The sequence below is a fragment of the Populus alba genome, chromosome 4, assembly GCF_005239225.2.
Source record: "Populus alba chromosome 4, ASM523922v2, whole genome shotgun sequence".
In the NCBI taxonomy this organism is placed as follows: domain Eukaryota; kingdom Viridiplantae; phylum Streptophyta; class Magnoliopsida; order Malpighiales; family Salicaceae; genus Populus; species Populus alba.
The window spans coordinates 19094529-19113146 of NC_133287.1; the positions used below are offsets into that span (position 1 = coordinate 19094529).

Here is an 18618-nt window from a genome sequence, read left to right on the forward strand (position 1 = left end):
CAGCAATTAAAATGTTTATTTCTCTTTTATTTGTGGTATTTTTATCTCTTTCTGGTAAAATTTTATTATGTTTATCATATATATTGTATCCTTATTGTATTTTCTGAGTTTAATTATTTATTTGTGATATTTTTATGTTTTTGGTAGTATTTTATTATATTGATATCGATGGTGTTGAGAATAAAAAATAATTTTAATTCATTTAAATATATCACACACGTTGAAAAAGAATGACTCATCCTAGTCATCAATCGACATGTCACTTTAATATTTTAATTAAATATTTAATTGATCTTGATTGAAATTACTTCTTATTTATTATAATCATTACAGGGATCCCACGCTTTAAGGAGTAGAAGGAAATGCAAGGTGGGCCGGGTTATTATAATATTGGGCTTAAAGCCAACTCAGGCTTAGAGCAGATTAGTCCAAGGCCGCAATAGGAGGTTTCCAGAATTAGTTTAGCTGGGCTGCCCTACGGTCGGTTCCTTTGCTTTCAGCGGCCCAAGAGAGCCCAAGAATGCACTTCTTATTTCTTATAGTCTTTCTAGGCCGCTTGATTAGCAACACCAATTCTCTCTCTCCTACCTGGGCTTTGGGCTAAACAAGATATCCGGACAAAATCTCAAGCTAAGGACCAGGCCCGTAAATATAGATAACCCGAAAACCACCCCAAAAAAAATTATTGTTTTAAAATCTGTTATATATATAAATCAAAAAAATCAATTTAAAAAAATTCAACATATTATTTTAACAAAAAAATATCCAAAAAAAAAAATTAATCAGTTAATAATTAGATTTTGATTAGGTCATGCTTAAGTTTGCGGTTGAATCACCAAGTCAACCCATATTTTTCACTAAGTCAGCCATTTTTTTTTTTCAACTTAGATTGATATACATCTGGAGTCAACCCATCAGGCCAATATAGGTTTTAAAACAATGCCAAAAAACAGGCTCATTAAATAACAAGCAGATCATCGGGACGCCATGGTGAAACCTTTTGCAAGTTCCCCACGAAATGGGAAAAATTATACATGCATTAATGAACAAGGGTTTTGTTTTTTTCTCTACATTACACTGATGATAACAAATTCAATTCCCAGCTCAGATTTTACACAAACTTGGGGTAGCCTCAATGACAATGGGTAGTGGTGTGGGATATTTATTTATTTATTGTTGTATATGTTTTTCTCATGATCCTTTTCCACTTCTTTGCTTCTTTTCTTCTAATCCAGCAGCTTCATTCAACATATCCGCGGCATCATTGTGCATGTCAAGTTTAGCAAGGGCAACTGACTGCATGTAGAACGCTGTAGGCCAATCTGGATAAACACATTGTGCTTGCATTGCATCTCGAAGAGCGGCATCCGGTTGATCACACAAGAGATAACAAAGACTACGCCGAGCAAAAACAGTTGGGGAAACCATGGTTCCTACGTCTATGAACTGCATCATCGCAAAACCAAGCAAAAGGTTTTGGGAACATGTATACGTAAGTTGTTTCCAAATCTTATTTGTCTAACTAATGCTTGTGCATAATAGGCACAACTCTTCTGCACAAAGCATGAAACCATGCTGATATAATATATCATTTTCTGAGAAAACCGATATGTTCTGTGACTAATTTGCAAAAATGAAAACAAAGTGTTTGAAACTCCTGTCTCAATGAACAAAACATGCAATCAATGAATCTGTGGATATAAAATGAATAGGCAGGATTAAAACACACTATAAAGCCATCCAAGAAATAACCAACTGACTGAAAGATTCAATGAATAAGTGGGTAGCTTTCAAGGATATACCTGGGAATAACAGTCAATGGCAGTTTTAAAATCTTTGTCGCGGAATGCAAAGTCCCCTCGCTTTCTCGATTCCAACATATCTCTCATCTGTTGCGTCCACTCTTGGAAAGATAACTGAAGCAAACCACGTTTTAGAAAACATATCAGCGTATTCAAGAACAAAAATAGATAGGACTTCCTTTTCTTAAGCAATTACCTCATTTGTTCCCTCGTCATCTTTGTAGTGCGTCATAACCAAGATCTGATGAATTGCTGTTAGGTCCATCCGTGAACAGGCCTCCCCCATTGGGGAGAGGGGGCGCTGAGGAGTTGCTGGGGCTTCCTCGTGCTTTGATATTCCGAGCATAACATAAGATGGAACCTGACAGCCAACAATTATGATAATTAGTTTCCCAGCCTGACATGGACTAATATGCGGAGATGATCCCATATGAAGAACAAATGGAGTGGGCATTAAGATACTTATTTCTGGAGAGAAAGAGAGAGAGAGCAAGAAGAATATAGTGTCTTAACATCAGAATATGTGATGTACTTATTGGTGTAGGATACTTTCAGGTCTCTTAGTTGTGATTTGAAGCTTAAGACATCCAAAACATTTGTTAAATTGACGGAGTAAATAACCACATCCAATGTCTGGTTCAAAATATTTCACTCTTAAAGGAATGAAGAGCTTAAATTGATAGCTGTAAAATCAAAATATATGATGTAGATTGAATTTCCTTACATCAGGTTTTGTTTGCAGTGGAGCTAGTGTTGTAACGAGGTCCTTCGTACTGGGCCGCTCCCTAGGTTCATATTGCAAACACTGGGAGGCATGCCCAACAACCAAAGTTGCTTCTTCTGTAGAAAAGTTTCCCTCCAAATGTGAATCCATCAAGAGAATGATGTTTTTGCCCTTTATCATATCAATAGCCTGCAGTGGCAAAATCAAATTAACACCCAAGATTATATCTTACAAAAATTGAAGAAACATCAATGTTGTATCTATATGGTCCACGTATAACAACCAATAAAACCGAGATGAACTTTTGGGGATGCCTGGTGCTTTTGCTAAAATGCATAGTAACATATACTATATGCTATTTGTAGAATATCATGAAAGATGATGAGCATAGATGCAAAATAAGACTACTGAAAAACATCTAAACCTGCTTGTCACTTTGTCCTGAGGTTACACAAAAATGAAAGATATGCCTTCAATCAAATTCAAACATTGTGTTTGAGACAAAAATGATCATGGTCAAGATGTCTTTGATTCAACTGAAATAATAATTCAAATGTTTATGAATGAGTGAATAATGCTACTACCAGTTGAGAAGTGCTGTTTAATTGGTTTCAATATTGCACTAAACCATGATATTTAGACAAATGAGGTCAACAAAAATCCAAGGTTAGCAGACTATCGTAGAACTGGAGGAAACAGGGGATGCACTGAATTTAGCAAATTATTGCTAAGATGCATCGTACAAGAAAGAGAAATTCACTATAGAGATTCATTATCAGAAAATTCAGAATTACAAAAAATCTCATTCTTCATACCCCTTTTTTAATCATTTCATTTAGATTAAACAGAAACCATGGTATTTACAACTCATAAGTCTACTCGTTAGATAGGAAATTATGGATGACGTTGGCTCGTAAACCAGATAAATAACAGAACCATCCAAGATTGAAATGAAATGCAACCAGCTATGTGCATACACCACTTACACGACTTGGAGGGATATGCTTTCCACTTAGCAAATCCAGAAGAACAGTACCAAAGCTGTAAATAACACTTTCAGGTGTGAACCTTCCTACAACATTCAAATTATGGCAACAACAAGAAGCATTAAGCCAAAACACGGACAAAAAATGGCAATGTGATTTGAAGAGAAGACAAGTCAGAAAACAATTAACAAGCTTGCCAATATAAAAATTTGACAGTAATTACCATTTCTTAGATACTCTGGAGGAGTGTAAGCAAGATTTGTACTGTAACTTTTCCCATCTCTGCTATTTTTCATCAAGCCAAAACATGAAAGGCGTGGATCACCATCCTACAAGGTCCATTAAAGAGAATTGATAAGCAACCTAGATTCCAATAAATGCATAACGCATAGTATTTATGAACACAAAAGAACCACAATACTACATGGTAATTTCTTAGAAGCTGAGAAAAGGGAATACCTCATCAAAGAGAACCCTATAGGCATTCAAGTCATGGTATAATGGACGACCCTCGGAACTACAGTAATCTAAGGCTTCAGCAATGTAGAGGGCTACTCTTAAACGCATTGCCCATTCAATGGTTTGATTTTCCCCTGAAAAGAATGGAAGAAGAATCAAGTTTAGCCCATGATATGTCAGCATAGAAAACTATCTAAAATCGATGCATCACACCAGGCATAAAGTATTTTTTTTGTTTTTAGAGTTGGGTTGGGTTGCTTTCGTAAATACTTTAACTCCAATTGAAATCTTTCTTTGTTTTTAATGGAATAAAATTCTTTATTCATTCAAAAAATAAACTTATTGATGATTTGAAATAAAGTATAAACAACTACAACAATGCAATTGAATTTACTGTGCACCATAGAGGCATAAACCCTATATCAAGTAAATCAATCCTGCAATAAAAAGAGAAGGACCAAACCCAGCGCTATCATAACATATGGAGAACATTTTAATTCAATAAAGCATTGACTAGGAGCAAAATTGGAATTATTGGATACATTACCAGAGCCTTGAACAAGATTTCAACAAACTATAAAAGTAACAAGAAGGAGAGAAATCAACAATTCCTCGCCATCAGTCAAACAATCATAAATAAATAATACCAATCAAACTACCAATCATAATTATACTTCAAGTTCAACACAACATGACTATAACAAGAATCAATAATGGAACAGAAGTGGTCAAACCAGATAAGAGATTCACACATACAATGGAATAAATGCTTAGCTAGAGTATCATTAGGCATGTACTCAGCAACAAGCAGCCTCTCATCTCCATCACAGCAATACCCTATCAAATTAGCCAGCTTTTTATGCCTCAACTTCCCCACCCCCCATGCCTCCTCCTATGACAACAACAACAACAACCCAATTCACAAAAGCCATATAAAAATCAAGAAACCATATAAAGAAAAAAACTTGATAAGCTAAAAAAATCAAAGCAAGAAACTTTATGGATACCGCAAACTGTTTAGGATCAGGCCAAGCCATCTTAGTAAACTTCTTAACAGCGATCCACCTCCTGTTTTGAAGTCGACCTTTGTAGACAAGATTAGGTGCCTTTTCACCACTTTCAGAGACTATGTTATCAGAACTGAAGTTATTGGTAGCTGTTTTGAGGTCAGAGAAAGAGAATTCACAGAAAGAAGGGACTCCTGTTGCAGGGTCAAGTACAGCAGAACCTGATGGACTGCGAGGTGGTTGTTGTTGATGGGTTTTTTTATGGTCTTTTTCTGGATGTGTTTCAGATAAAAATGAAGAAGAACAACAACCCATGATAGCTCTAGTGCTGGTGTTGGCGGTGGAGGTTGTTTCTTTCTTTCTTGAATTTGTTTTGGTATGGATAGAGCGGCGAGGTGAATGAGTTTTATTATTATTATTATTATTATTACAAGAGGCGTCTTTTTGTTTTGTTTTCAGAAGTTGTTGTTTGCTGCTGAGTTGTGTTCTTTTACTTTGATCCTTTGTGATGTCTTTTCTTTTCTCGTTTCTTGTATGGGCATCGTCATTTTGACCTTATCAGAATACTAATACCAATAGTCAAGTTCGTTGTGATTAAACCCGTTCTTGGTTGGGTGTGAAATTATCTTAATTAATTAAAATATTATTTTATAAAAAAATAATTTAAATTTTGACCACATCACAATTAACTAGTGAAATTGACTTTGAACTAAAAAAAAAATTAACACTCATTTAGGTCTCAGATCAATTCATTAAGCAAGGTCAAGTTTAATGATTGTTCTTGTGGGAGTAAAAATTATCGGTAAATAAATCTATATGTTGGGGAAATTTGGAAAGTTGTTAAGTAACGATATGTAAGATTTAAGTAACCTTCCCTATTAGTGATTTTTTAGAAAATACAATGAGTTTTTTCCCATGCTACCTTTAAGGTAAACTAGCACAGTAATTCTCAAACTAAAACCAGGTATATTTTGGCTGGTTGTGCGAGCATAACATGTGCAACTTGACATTCACAGATGCAACATGCAAGTAAATAAATTAAAGAACAATAAGGCACCAATTGCCATAGCTAAAGAAAATAGAAGTTTATCTTGTTTGTTTTTTAAAAGGTTATTAAACTGATAAGTAAAGAAAATAAAAGTTTAACTGATTTGTTTTTTAAAGGTTATTAATTTAAGTTTTACAAATCTCGAAATTATTTAAGGTTTATATGATCATTAATTTTAAAATTTATAGGATTAATTGAGGTGCATGCAAACTGATACGAATATCCATTTAAAAAAAAAAAAAAAAATGAGAGAAGAAGATAGAAGCATAAATGGATTGGCACAATAATAAAAGATGTATGAAAGACAAAATAGAAAGGGAAAAAAAGGAGGAGACATTAAAGCTTTGATAATCAACTTTTAAAGATGAATATAAATTATATGCGCCGCCTGGAAACAGCGGTATGCTCACTATTATTGAATAGAAATACATATGTCAGCAACTTGAACTTTTTTTCATCACACGCCAGACATAAAAATAAAAAAATTATGGGCGTAATGTGTTGCGATGCACTAGAAAAGGAAATTGATTGTGAGATGTGCATCTATATCTTTCTATGTGTCTCAAGTTGGGATTTTGGGTAAATTTAATATTATAGAAGGCAAGTTCTTAAATGAATTATTTAAAAGATCTGGTCCCTTGAATTAGGAGGATACATGTTGAGGCCTACGAATTCAATGGGTCACATGAAACTGTATTTGGAAACCCATTTTATTATATTAATACCCTTTTTTAAAAAACAAATGTTTCTATTTTTACACTCATGCCCTCGTATTTGATTGTGAATATTTTTAAAGTGTTTTTTATTTAAAAATATATCAAGATAATATTTTTTTATTTTTTTAAAAAAAAAATTTAATATCAGCATATCAAAATGATTTAAAAATATCAAAAATATATTACTTTGAAATAAAAAAAAATATTAAAAAATTAAATTTTTAAAAAAATATTTTTGAAATACAAAACATGGCCCGCAATTCTACTATTATATTATGACTTTTAAAATTTTTAATTTTAACTAGCATTTGAAAAAAAAAATCTATTAAATAAAGCGTATAAACAATGGAGAATGTAGTGAGATTTGTAGTTATTTGCAAGTAAAGATAGGTTAGGGGTTCGGAAATTATCCATCCTGAGTAAGCTAGAATGTTATTTCATGAAGAATTGGAACGTTAAGAGAATCAAATGATATTATCATTATGATATGCTGCTTTTTATTATTATTAACAGGAATCTTTGGTCTTGGTATTAAAGCTCTGCTTGAGAATGCGTTAATTTAAAATCGTGTTTTTGAAAAGAATTTTAAAAAAAATATTAAAATTATTTTTTTTAATAATTTTAGATTGTTTTGATGTACTGATATTAAAAATAATTTTAAAAAATTAAAAAATATATATTATTTTAATACATTTAAAAAAAAAAAACCATTTTATTACTACACTCATAGACACCACTATTTACTATGCATAAATTGAGTGAAGGCATCTATTCTCTACCATTAGCTGCTCTTAATTCTTTTTGCACAGATCATCATTCGCCACTTCACCACTACTTAACTGTGGGAAATTAGTAGCAAAGTGGATGCTAATGCATTTTATTGAGCTAGAAAAACCTTTAGAGGCGGACGAAGGAGGAGTGCTCAAAGCGGACTACTTGTCGCAGAAGTTTGATCCAAAATGTAAAGATGAATAGACGACCTGTATTGTTGTTCAGGGCAAAAGACACATGAAATATCAAAAAACATTTTCAATTATATATCAAATTAAGCAAACCAACCAACCCAGCTATAACCCAAGGAAGCTGTGTTATTTTATTCTTGCTTCAATTCGAGATAGGAGAGACTGTGAGCTAGCATGGCTGGACCACAACAAAGTGTTCTTTTGGGTTCACAACGTTGCCACACTTGAAAAAAAAAAAAAAAAAAAAAAACAACGATAGATGCTCGAAGATGAGCAAGAACTGAATATATGCCACCTTTTTAGAGATTTTGAAGGTATCCATCCCTTTCAGATTTTCTGTCATGCTAAATCATGTCTACTGTCAAATATACAGTAGTTTTTCTCACTCGTAAATGCATGTGTAGGCTGTCAAGCAACATTGATTTTCTTCTTTTTACACTGGAACCCTACACTTTGAGTTTACTCTCCACTATTTTTGCTTGCACGAGTGTACAATTGTGTCAGCAGCCTAAAGGCATGACGACGAAGACGACGACGATGATGAACACTCAAATTTTTCTTCCACCGGAGCAGTTATCACAAGCTTTTTCTGAGTCGAGGGACCGCGGCTACGCCATGGAATATGCACAGTAAACTGCTGCTGTATATCAGAACCAGAGAGTACTGATCGCTTTATCACGACACTGTAAAGATAGGGCTCCATTATTTGAAGCTGAGTCATGAATTGATAATACATCGTACCTCTTCAAATCTATCACGTAAATAATGGCATTTGCAGGTTTCTTTACGGTTGAAACATTACTTTTTTTCAAAAATATGGGCCTGAGATCCAGAGCTGTGTTTTTAGTGCATAGCATACAAGACAAGTTGTTGATTATTAACATTAACAATTATAAAAAAACCTAGAAGAGCTCATGGATTCACTCTCCATGAACTCATATTTTACTATAGCTTTGTACAATAAAATTATTATTTTGTTCTTAGAGAAAGAACTCTCTTTACTTGAATTTAGGGGTAGAAGGGTTTTTTTTTTTTTTTTTTTATAAAACCCATTAGTCATTACAAGAAAGGAGAGGGTTAATCGGTATTTTTATATCTTTGATACACAATATAATTACTAAATCACCCTTAAAAAATGTTTTTTTAAAGGTCAAGGGAATTTAGTGATTTGTTATGGGTTTTATTATTACTATTATTCTCATATTGATATCAAGGGAGTCATTAAATCTTTATATATATATATAAATGTGCTAGCAAGTGGGAGCAGTATGCAGCACCAAAACAACTCTGAACATTGTTGTCTGGGACGGCCTTTGATACATGTCACCAATCCTTAGGGGTGTTCAAAAAAACCGACCAACCGATTAAACCGAAAAAACCGAGAAAAAATTAACCGAAAAAACCGATTAAAAAATAAAAAAACTGACCAGTTCGGTTCGGGTCCGGTTTAAAAAAGCTTAAACCGATTGAACCGGACCAAACCGAACCAAACCGAACCGGTTTAATTATATCTAAAAAAAAAGTATAAAAAGAAAATCCTAACCCTAAAACTAAATCCTAACCCTCACAGCAGCCGCCCCCCTCCTTTTCCCCATTCCCCCCCTTTCTTTCCCTCTCCCCCTTCCTTTTCCCAATCTTATTTTTCTACGTTTCTTCCTTATTCTGCCCATATATTATTCTCTGCCTTTTAAGCAAAACCAATGGCTAAGGAGCACCAGTTCTATTCATTGAAGTTAGCTCTTCTCGTTTCCTGTTCCCTGCTTGTCCTTCCCTTTTCATCTTTTTATGTCCAAGCACTCAACATTGGAGTTCAAGCAGCTGATTCTGTTATCTCCCTGGTTTGGTCGTTCGATCATCTCTCAAACTATTACATAAGCCTCACTGTAATAAATATTTGAAAATTTCTTTGATTATATGTTTAACTTCTGCGTGGAATGTGCTGAGAGGGCTTCTGAAGGTTCTGCCGTTATTTTCCATTCTTTTGATTCTTTGAAGCAAGAGGTCCTGAATGCCTTTTACTCCATGTTTTCTCGTGTCTATGCGATTGGTCCACTTCAGTTGCTTCTCAATCAAATACCTTTTGTTGCTTTATGGAAGCCATAGATTCATCCTAAATGGCAATCTATCGAAGATGTAGTATACCATCTCGTTTTTTCATTGGCACAAAGCCCAGATTAAGGTATACAACAGCAGCAACAAAAATGCTTCGGTTTTTCTGGTTTTGGATGCTAAAAACCGACCCGAACCGAACAAAACCGGTTCGGTTTGAACCGGTTCTCGGTTCGGTTCGGGTTATATTAACAAGGACTGTTATTTTTCGGTTTGGTTAAATTTTTTAGTTAAAACCGGACCGAACCGAACCGTGAACACCCCTACCAATCCTATCATGGTAGCGAGGTGTGTGCTGTTAAAAGATCGGCAGTTGAGCTCTAGCTACACTTTTTTTTTTCTTCTCTCTCTCTTTCCTCATAAAAAAATGTGTTGGCGATTGTGGGAAAAAAAAGTTTAGTTTTTTCTTTGTTGAGTCAAATTAGATCTTTATTTATTTTTTATTACAATGTATTTGGTCTTGAATCATTTATTGAGTTTTTTTTTTAATTTTATTCCTTGACATTTGATTTTATATTAGATTTAATCCTAATTCTTTTAATTGTAATATATTTAGTCTTGAATCCTTTATTGAATTATTTTCTTTTCAAGTTCATCCCTTGACATTTGATTTTTATATCAAATTTGATCCGCATTCTTTGCTTGTTATTTTTAGTTATTTTTATCCTTTTATTAATTGAAATTATTTTTTAATTCCACCCCTTATGATTTGATTTTATTTTCATTTTATGTCAAATTTGCTTATTATTCTTTTCAAATCTATATTTTTTTCTATTTTATCATTTGTTTTAAGTTTATCGATAACTATTTTGGTTGATTGAGAATTTTATGTTGTTAGTTTTTTGGGTTTCCCATACATGATGTGATCCAACCTCATGATTCATGTCACAAGTTTTGAAAGTTGAACCAAGTTGGCTTTGGTCATTTCTGATTTTTTTTTAAAATTCCATCCATCATCAATTGGTTCATAGGAAATTTATTTTATTTGTTTGTTTATACATTTTTCTTATTATAGAGTTATCCCGATATTATGTCTCGGGTCATGGATTCAGTAGGTTCACTAGGTTTGACTCGGACCTTTTTATTATTATTTTTTATTTTATTTTATTTTTCCCTTCAATGTTAGATTGGTTTGAAAATTAAGATCCGTGATTTTATTCAGTCTACTTTCCACAAAATTATATTGGTCTCACGACTAGATTATAAATTTAGTTTGATTTTTGCTCAAGTCGAATAATAAAAAATTATCATGTATGATTCTTTTGAATGATATAGTTTTAAGAATTTACTTATGTGATGGCTTAAACATACTCGAATTAATTTTTTTAAAAAAAAAATTGTTCTCTTAAATTTTGTCATTTTTCATTTTATTTGCTAGGACTTGAAATTAATGCTTTTTTCATTTTTCTTTTTATGCAATTATCTCATCCTCATTTAATTTTTACTTTGTTAACAAATAATATCATTAAAACATTTTAGAAATATTATAAGGATATATTTTTATAATATTGGCAAGTATTCATCTTTTGCATTGAATCGTTGTTATTTTTTCCGTCTTATTTCCTGTCAATATCTTATTTTCTAATCATATTATAATATTAACCAAGTTTATTAAATCAATTTTTAGAATCTTAGATTTTTTTTTCTCCATTTTGAAAATATATGCATCATCTTGATGTCTTTACTACAATAAGAAAAAATAGGTAAGCCCGCGGTATAACGCATGTCACTTGTCTAGAAAAATACTAAAAAATAAACAAATTTTATTATACCCTCATCACAATATACTATTCATTATAATAGTGTTTTGTTTTCTCCCTTGGTTTTTTTTTTCAATCTATGTTATTTTTTAATTTCAATTATATTATTCAACATTAGATTTATTGGAGATTGAACTTCATGATTTTATTTAATTTATTTTTTATGAAGTCATTTTAGTCTCATAATCTAAATCATAGATTTAATAAATTGACTCGATTTTTTTTATTATTAATTTTTTTCTCAATATTAAAAATTAAACTTCGTGGTTTATTTTGATTTGTTTTTTATAAAATTATTTCAATCTCAAGACTCCAGTTGTTTTTATGTTTTTTTTTAATTAATTTTTTTTCAATTTCATTTTTCAACACTAAATTAATTAGATATAAAACTTTATAATTTATTTTCTATTAGGTTATTTCAATTGTGAATTTAACGAGTTAACCGAGTTAATTCTTATAATTTTTTTGTTTATTAAAAATTAAATTTCATAATTTGTTTTAATTTATTTTCTATAAAGTTATTAGAATCTACATACAAATTAACTCAAATTAATCAAATATATTTTTATTTTAATATTTATAGAAAAAACATCTCTAATATTTATTTTAAATCAAATTATATTTTTATTAATCATTTAGATTATTTTTAAACTCACCAAATCAAACAGTTATATTAAAATAAAAAATATATATATAGTAAAAATACCTAGATATTGTTTTTACTATTTATGATAGCACCACCGAGGACGAGAAAACATAAGTCATCGATGTGGAATTAAAAAGAAAAATTTCTTTTCAGACGATCCACGTACACTTAAACCTAAGACTATAGCTTGTGCTGGTGTTTGGGAGAGGATTAATAAGCATACTCAGCCCTGCGATTTAAAATGTGACAGTAACAACCCAAAACTGCCCTCAGTTGGAAAGCATTCTTACAAAAGATTTAATTTTTTTTTCATTTAATTAAATTTTTTAATAATTTTAGATTTTTTTTATGGGTTGATATTAAAAATAAATTTTAAAAAATAAAATATTATTTTAATATATTTTTAAATAAAAATTATTTAAAAATAAAAACCCACCATTACTTCAACAGACAATAAACAAGTTACTAATCCTCTTGTCTGCCCAATTGTTGTGTTTGCAAAAAGTACTAATTATCGAAAGCATTTCATTTCGTTGAAAAGGCCTGTACAAAAATTAAGTATAAATAAATATTCAAAAGAAAGGAACAAAAAGATTGAAGTTATTTTACCATGCATCTGATATCTCTGTGCATTTCCATACCCGTGAAGCCACAGAAACTCATCCTCGTTCAAAATAGAGGGGAACTATCCTTTGCTCAGATTAACAGGGTTGCAGATCGATTGTTTTCCTTAACTTCTCAAAGATTGTTCCTTGGTTCTTTCCCAAGGAGGCTAGAGGCGCCAAAATGTCAAGGATGCAGAGTGGCTTGCTTTGGTTTTATATCATCATCCCTTTTTATCACTTGCAAATTGTTATCCTGCTCTATTGTTTACTTGATGCAACTGAATTCTGCAGGGGTAACAGAAGGATGATTCTACTCACAGCCTTGGAAAGCCTCCCAAATCTAGGCCCCACCGAGTGTGGCTCAGCCCCCAGTTGAAGACTTGAACAACCGGAGCTGCCCATTATGGACCATATTTGGAGTAAAAAATATCCAGCAAGGACTGAGCAGATTGAGCCATTACCATGGATTCTTGATGATCCTCATAGGGATGTAAATTTCAGTTATGAAACAAGCTCAAGATTAAAAAGGAGACTGAGAAATTTCTGATAGCCAATACCTGTGAAACTCTTTTATGTTCTCAAGCACGCCTTTCTTCTTCACTACGTTGCAAGAGCTCCTCATAAGCCTTCATTGAATCAGCCATGAATCTTTCCATGGCTTCAAAAATGCGTTGTAGGCTCCCCTGTAGACTACTATTACTAGTGTCACTTTGATATACAATGTTTCCAGTTACTGACAGATTATTACCATCCCCAGCAACCAGGACTATTTTCTTGTCTAATGCCTGAATCTCCTTTTGTATCTTCTGATCCTCTCTATCTAAGTTTCTGACTTTTCTCTCCAAATCCTTGTCTGTCACCAATCTCTGACGCATTTCTAGTTTGTCATGCTCCCGAAGTTGAAAAACACTTGTCGTAAAAATACGCATGGCCTCGATTACTTCCTTCCCAGATATTCTATCCATAGCTTGTGCCCACTGATTACAAATAACAAACACCGGGGGCGCACCCATCCTACCAGGAGAGAAAGGAACTATGCCATCTGGTGTTTCTTCTGGTTCATATAAAAGACACTTAACAAGCCAGTTATTCAAGGCTCTCACATAACCTCTCTGGGCACCGATCCAACTAGAGAAACTAGAAGTCCAACTAAGAAGCTCATGCCCCAGCTGCAGTGTAACATCTAGATGATCATCACTGGGCTTTTTACCTGATCCAAGGGGACCTAAGCCTCTGGCTTCTCTAATTGCTTGGCACTGAATATGATGACATTCAAGCATACTCTTCCACATTCTGGTTAACCTGAAAAATTAAATGCAGAAAAACTGCCGTCAAGACTAAGGATAAACATTAACAATTAACTTCTATATAAGATCATATCAGCATGGTAATTGGAGTCTGGAGGTGCTCCACATCCAGAGAAGAGGCTACTGTTATATATATGCATATGAAGAATTTTTAAAGGGATCGCTTGAAAGCCATTATAATAGCAGGAGTAATATAAAAAGGTTAACTCCATAAATTTAATTAAAAACAACGCAATCCACAAGCTTTTCCATAGGGATCATTTTAGCCAAGTTCAGGTGTGCCTGCTGTTTGTGATTAAAGCTTTATTGTTATTGTGGTGGTGGCGTACCTGCAGAGGGCGCAGCTAATGCAAACATCATAGAAGGCATGAACACCTGCCCTTATATACAAGGCTAGAATACAGTTCACTGATAACCAACAATTCCTTTCTTAGTCTTCAAACGGCCAACTTGTCTCCTTTAGTAGGTGTGTAAAACTAAATCATGTATTCTAAATGATTGGGCATATTGAATAACATCTAATAACTAAATCATGTCTTCTAAATGATTGGGAATCTATTGATAACATCTATTGATATACTAGCACATCCACAGACCATAAAAGAAAGGGACTGCAACAGGAGTGCTTTACACAAAAATCAAACGGCTTCCAACAATTAATAAAAGAGGTAGATTTTGCATTTCTGTGTGGCCCCACATACATACACAGCAAATGGTAAGATGGGAAGCAGCTAAAAAGAAAATGGTTCTTAGAAAAATGGCACATATTAACATACCCTTGAATCAATTCATTTAGTTGAGGCCATAGCTCTTCATCCCTAATCTTGTTTATGGTAACCGATATCTTGTCTACGACTTGAATTGCCATCCTTATTTTTGTTGATAAACTCTTGATTAAAGTTCGAGTTGCATCAACTTTATGAGCTTCAGCACCCCTCTCATCTAGACGCTTCAGCTTACGACACTTTTTCTCATGAGCCACCCGCATTTTCTCCTCAACCTGCAAAAGCAAAATCTGTGAAACTTCGAGTTCTTCAGCTTAAAGATAATTATTCACATAGATAAACAAAACACTAAGTACTGCAGTGCTGTAATTCCAGATTCCACTACATGCAGAACACTGCCAAAAGACCAAGTGGCATGCGTCACGGGAAATATTTAGCCATTTAACTATAAAATAGAACTTCCAGATATAGCAGTATGCTTACTGAAATGAAACATGATAATAGGCACAGAAATAGCATAGCTTGGTTGGTAAGCTCTGCTCTTCATTCCAACAAAGAGGTTATTCATGGGAGACATGCTAAGAATTTACTTCCAGGGGGGGGAAGAAAAGGTTAAGAGACTGTTTGTTTTGTAGAAAATATTTGTTAGGAAAATGTTTTCCTCCATTTTTCAGTGCAAAACAAACACTGGGAATCAAGTCCATAGAGAATATTTTTCAGTCGACTCCTGAATAGTGCCAATTTGGAGAGAAATATTCTCGTGAAGGCAGGTAAAATATTTTCCATGGCGCTACCAACTCATGATATTCACTGACACCACCACTACCACCAAAACCACCATCTTCTTGTGACCATCATTTTATAATCATCCCACTGTAAACTCCAACCACCACCACCACTGGCCACCATCTTATTATCAATATAACCACCATTTTATCACCATCCCACCATAACTCTATAACATCATCACTACCACCACTACAACAACCATAACAACCTCACCTCCATCGCCGTTGCCGCCACCACCTCTATCACAAACAATACAATTTTTCTCATCTTATTAAAATCATTCAAAAACCATGAATGAAAAATAATTTATTTTACAGGAAACTATTTTCCTTTATACATCCAAATAGTGGAAAATAACTTATTTTCCAAAAAATATATTTTTCACAAAACAAACACCCTGAATCTTTACCAACACTTGTAAGAAAATCATAGCAATTACCATGTCTCATCATTACTGGAAACACAGACAAATAAAAGCATGTTTGGAAAATTCATCAGATTTCAATGAATGTACAATACATTGACAACATTTGAACTTGTCAATAAAGTCAGCTGCCTGAAGCAATTTAATTGGTATGATTCCCAGATAATGATAGCAAAGAATAATGCAGGACGCACCTTAACTTCTTGATAGAGTTTCTTCTCCCATAGATATAGCTTTTGTAGGGTAGAAGAAAGATTTTTCGATCTCACCATCAATTCTTCATCAATCTCCAAGGAAGGGGGACCAGCCACAGCACTTCCAGAAGTAGACGGCTGCGAAGATACTACAGATAATGGCGGAGTAACTCCTTGCAACATCTTGGAAACAGCTTCACAAAGATCCACAAAAACTCTTAAGAACTACGGCGTATTTATATATAAAAAAAATATATACCATTTTTACTTCAACATTCACAACAATAAATAAAGCACCAAAAGAAAAACAGCTTATACAGATCAAAATTATGAGCAATCTATAATCTTTTCACACCTACCATGTTTGCGCTGATATGGGAGCTTTCCGACTTCAAGCATCTTCGCAATCTCATTACCACACTCTGAAGCTCTCTCAAACTGAATCTTAATTTCCACAGCCACTTCCAGTGGTCCACCTCCTCGGCCCTTAAATCCAGCATTGCTTCGCTCCTCTGACCTCTCATTATCAACAATTTTCTTATCTACCACATGAACCTCATACGCCACTCTATCTTCCTCAGTAGCCACACTCGGCCTAGTTTGATAAAGCGAAGCAGAAGCCTCAGTGTCACCTTCAACCTTACCATCCCCATCATCCATTACCGGCGACTGTGAAAAGTTTTTAGCCCCATCCATATATTTTTTATCCACGTGAACTTCCTTCACAACCTCATGTTGGTAATCCTCATCTTCCAAATCCGGAATCCCCTCCTCTTCTCTCAACTCCTTGGAGTCCCTACTCGGCGTGTACTGTGGATAATTCCTATCATAGCCCTCGAACAGATTCAAGAAATCCCAAGCTGAAGCTCCTGGAGGAGGAGGAGGAGGTGGTGGTGGCTTAGACGATGAAGGCACCTCCGGAGGCGGTGGAGATGAAGAAGATCCATACTGATTCTGAGACCCATTATAACCACCACCATAATTTGGATATCCAGAATAACCATAAGGGTTCGAATTACTCATTGCATAACCGCTATTTGAATAATTATTATAATAAGCAGGCGACGAAGATTCACCAAAATGAACAGTCTGGGAACTCACTGGCCTTTGCTCGTAAATAACAGACGGAGTAGCGCCTTTATTCTTCATATAATTCGTATGAAAAAACGTTCCGCCGCCTCCTGGATATGAATCCTGATCCATATTCATATAATCCGAGCTCATATACGGAATATGACCACCTCCACCATCATCACCACCACTCCCCTCGCCGTGACCATGCAACGGAGAGGAGTTATCAGAACGATGAAGATGTAAAACATCATCATCGTCTTCATCGTCACCATCCGAGTGAAAACGAAGATGAGAGCCCGAACTGGAATGAGAAAGATGATGACCTTTCCTCGGCGAACTCGATCCAACAACCTTTAAGTCTTCACTTTTTTTATTCAGAGGTAAATTCAGCTTAGGAGACATCGGACGGCCGCCGCTGCCGGCGGTAAAATTTTCCTTCTCAATAAAAACATATAACGAATTACCAATTCTTTTTAACGAGTGGATATAAGCCACGTGAGCTTCTGCTAAAGCATACCGCTGGTGAATAGCTTCGTCGAGAAAAGCGCAACGGTCACGGCAAAGCGCAACGGCCGGTAGATCTTCTAGTTTCGAACTTGTACAGCCCATTCGAGACGTTAAAATGAACTTGCTGCTTTGGCTTCAAATAATAATAATATTTATAAATTAATATTAATTCTTTTAATTATTATTATTATTAATAACAGTTGTTTTAGGCGTGGGAGGTGATAAAATATTTATAAATAGAGTTCAGAGGGATGAATGTATTGATGGTGATGGAGGAAGAGTGTTTGGTTGGAGAGAAAATTATTGTTAGGGTTTCAGAAAGGGAGGAGGAGGAATCTTTTGCCAGCGGGGAATGTGTCGTCGTTTGTATTGTAGCGGAAAGGTGGTGGGCGAGAGAGAGAGAGAGAGCGAGTAGACGGAATCTGTGCAGTGTGGGCATTGTGGGTGGTGCGTGTATGCGTCGGTGTGAGTTTTGTTTGTATTGTTACCTTTATATATATATAAGAGTATTTTATGGATAAACTATGGTTTGATCCTTGTAAATGTCACAGTGTTTCATCTTGGTTCTTATATAGTTTAAAAGTTTTTATCAGTAGTTTCATGAGTTTCCAGTTGTCAAATAGTTAACTGCAACTAATATTTTATCTAAAATCAAATTAAATATATTTACATGCAGTGTTCAATCTAAAGATATTGTTATAAAAAAAAGTTTGCATAAGCTAGATTTTGAAGAGTAGGCAAAAATTACCAGTAAAAGGGCTGTATTTTAATTAT

General features: G+C 34.1%; 2 protein-coding genes across 2 annotated transcripts; both read right to left on the reverse strand.

Annotated features, from left to right (window-relative positions):
• Window positions 1-1019: 1019 nt before the first annotated feature.
• On the reverse strand, window positions 1020-5509 carry LOC118060288 (serine/threonine-protein kinase BSK1). Its single transcript, XM_035073497.2, has 9 exons — window positions 4979-5509; window positions 4728-4863; window positions 3972-4105; window positions 3736-3841; window positions 3513-3598; window positions 2527-2715; window positions 1999-2163; window positions 1803-1916; window positions 1020-1446 (listed from the first exon to the last, which is right to left on the reverse strand). Exons 1-9 carry the CDS (start codon window positions 5291-5293, stop codon window positions 1192-1194), a joined length of 1500 nt encoding a protein of 499 aa, XP_034929388.1. The 5' UTR covers window positions 5294-5509; the 3' UTR covers window positions 1020-1191.
• A 7218-nt stretch (window positions 5510-12727) lies between these two features.
• LOC118060279 (uncharacterized) lies at window positions 12728-18305 on the reverse strand. The gene is made up of 4 exons (XM_035073486.2): window positions 16623-18305; window positions 16264-16457; window positions 14908-15131; window positions 12728-14126 (listed from the first exon to the last, which is right to left on the reverse strand). Exons 1-4 carry the CDS (start codon window positions 17944-17946, stop codon window positions 13403-13405), a joined length of 2466 nt encoding a protein of 821 aa, XP_034929377.1. The 5' UTR covers window positions 17947-18305; the 3' UTR covers window positions 12728-13402.
• Between the last annotated feature and the right edge of the window lie 313 nt (window positions 18306-18618).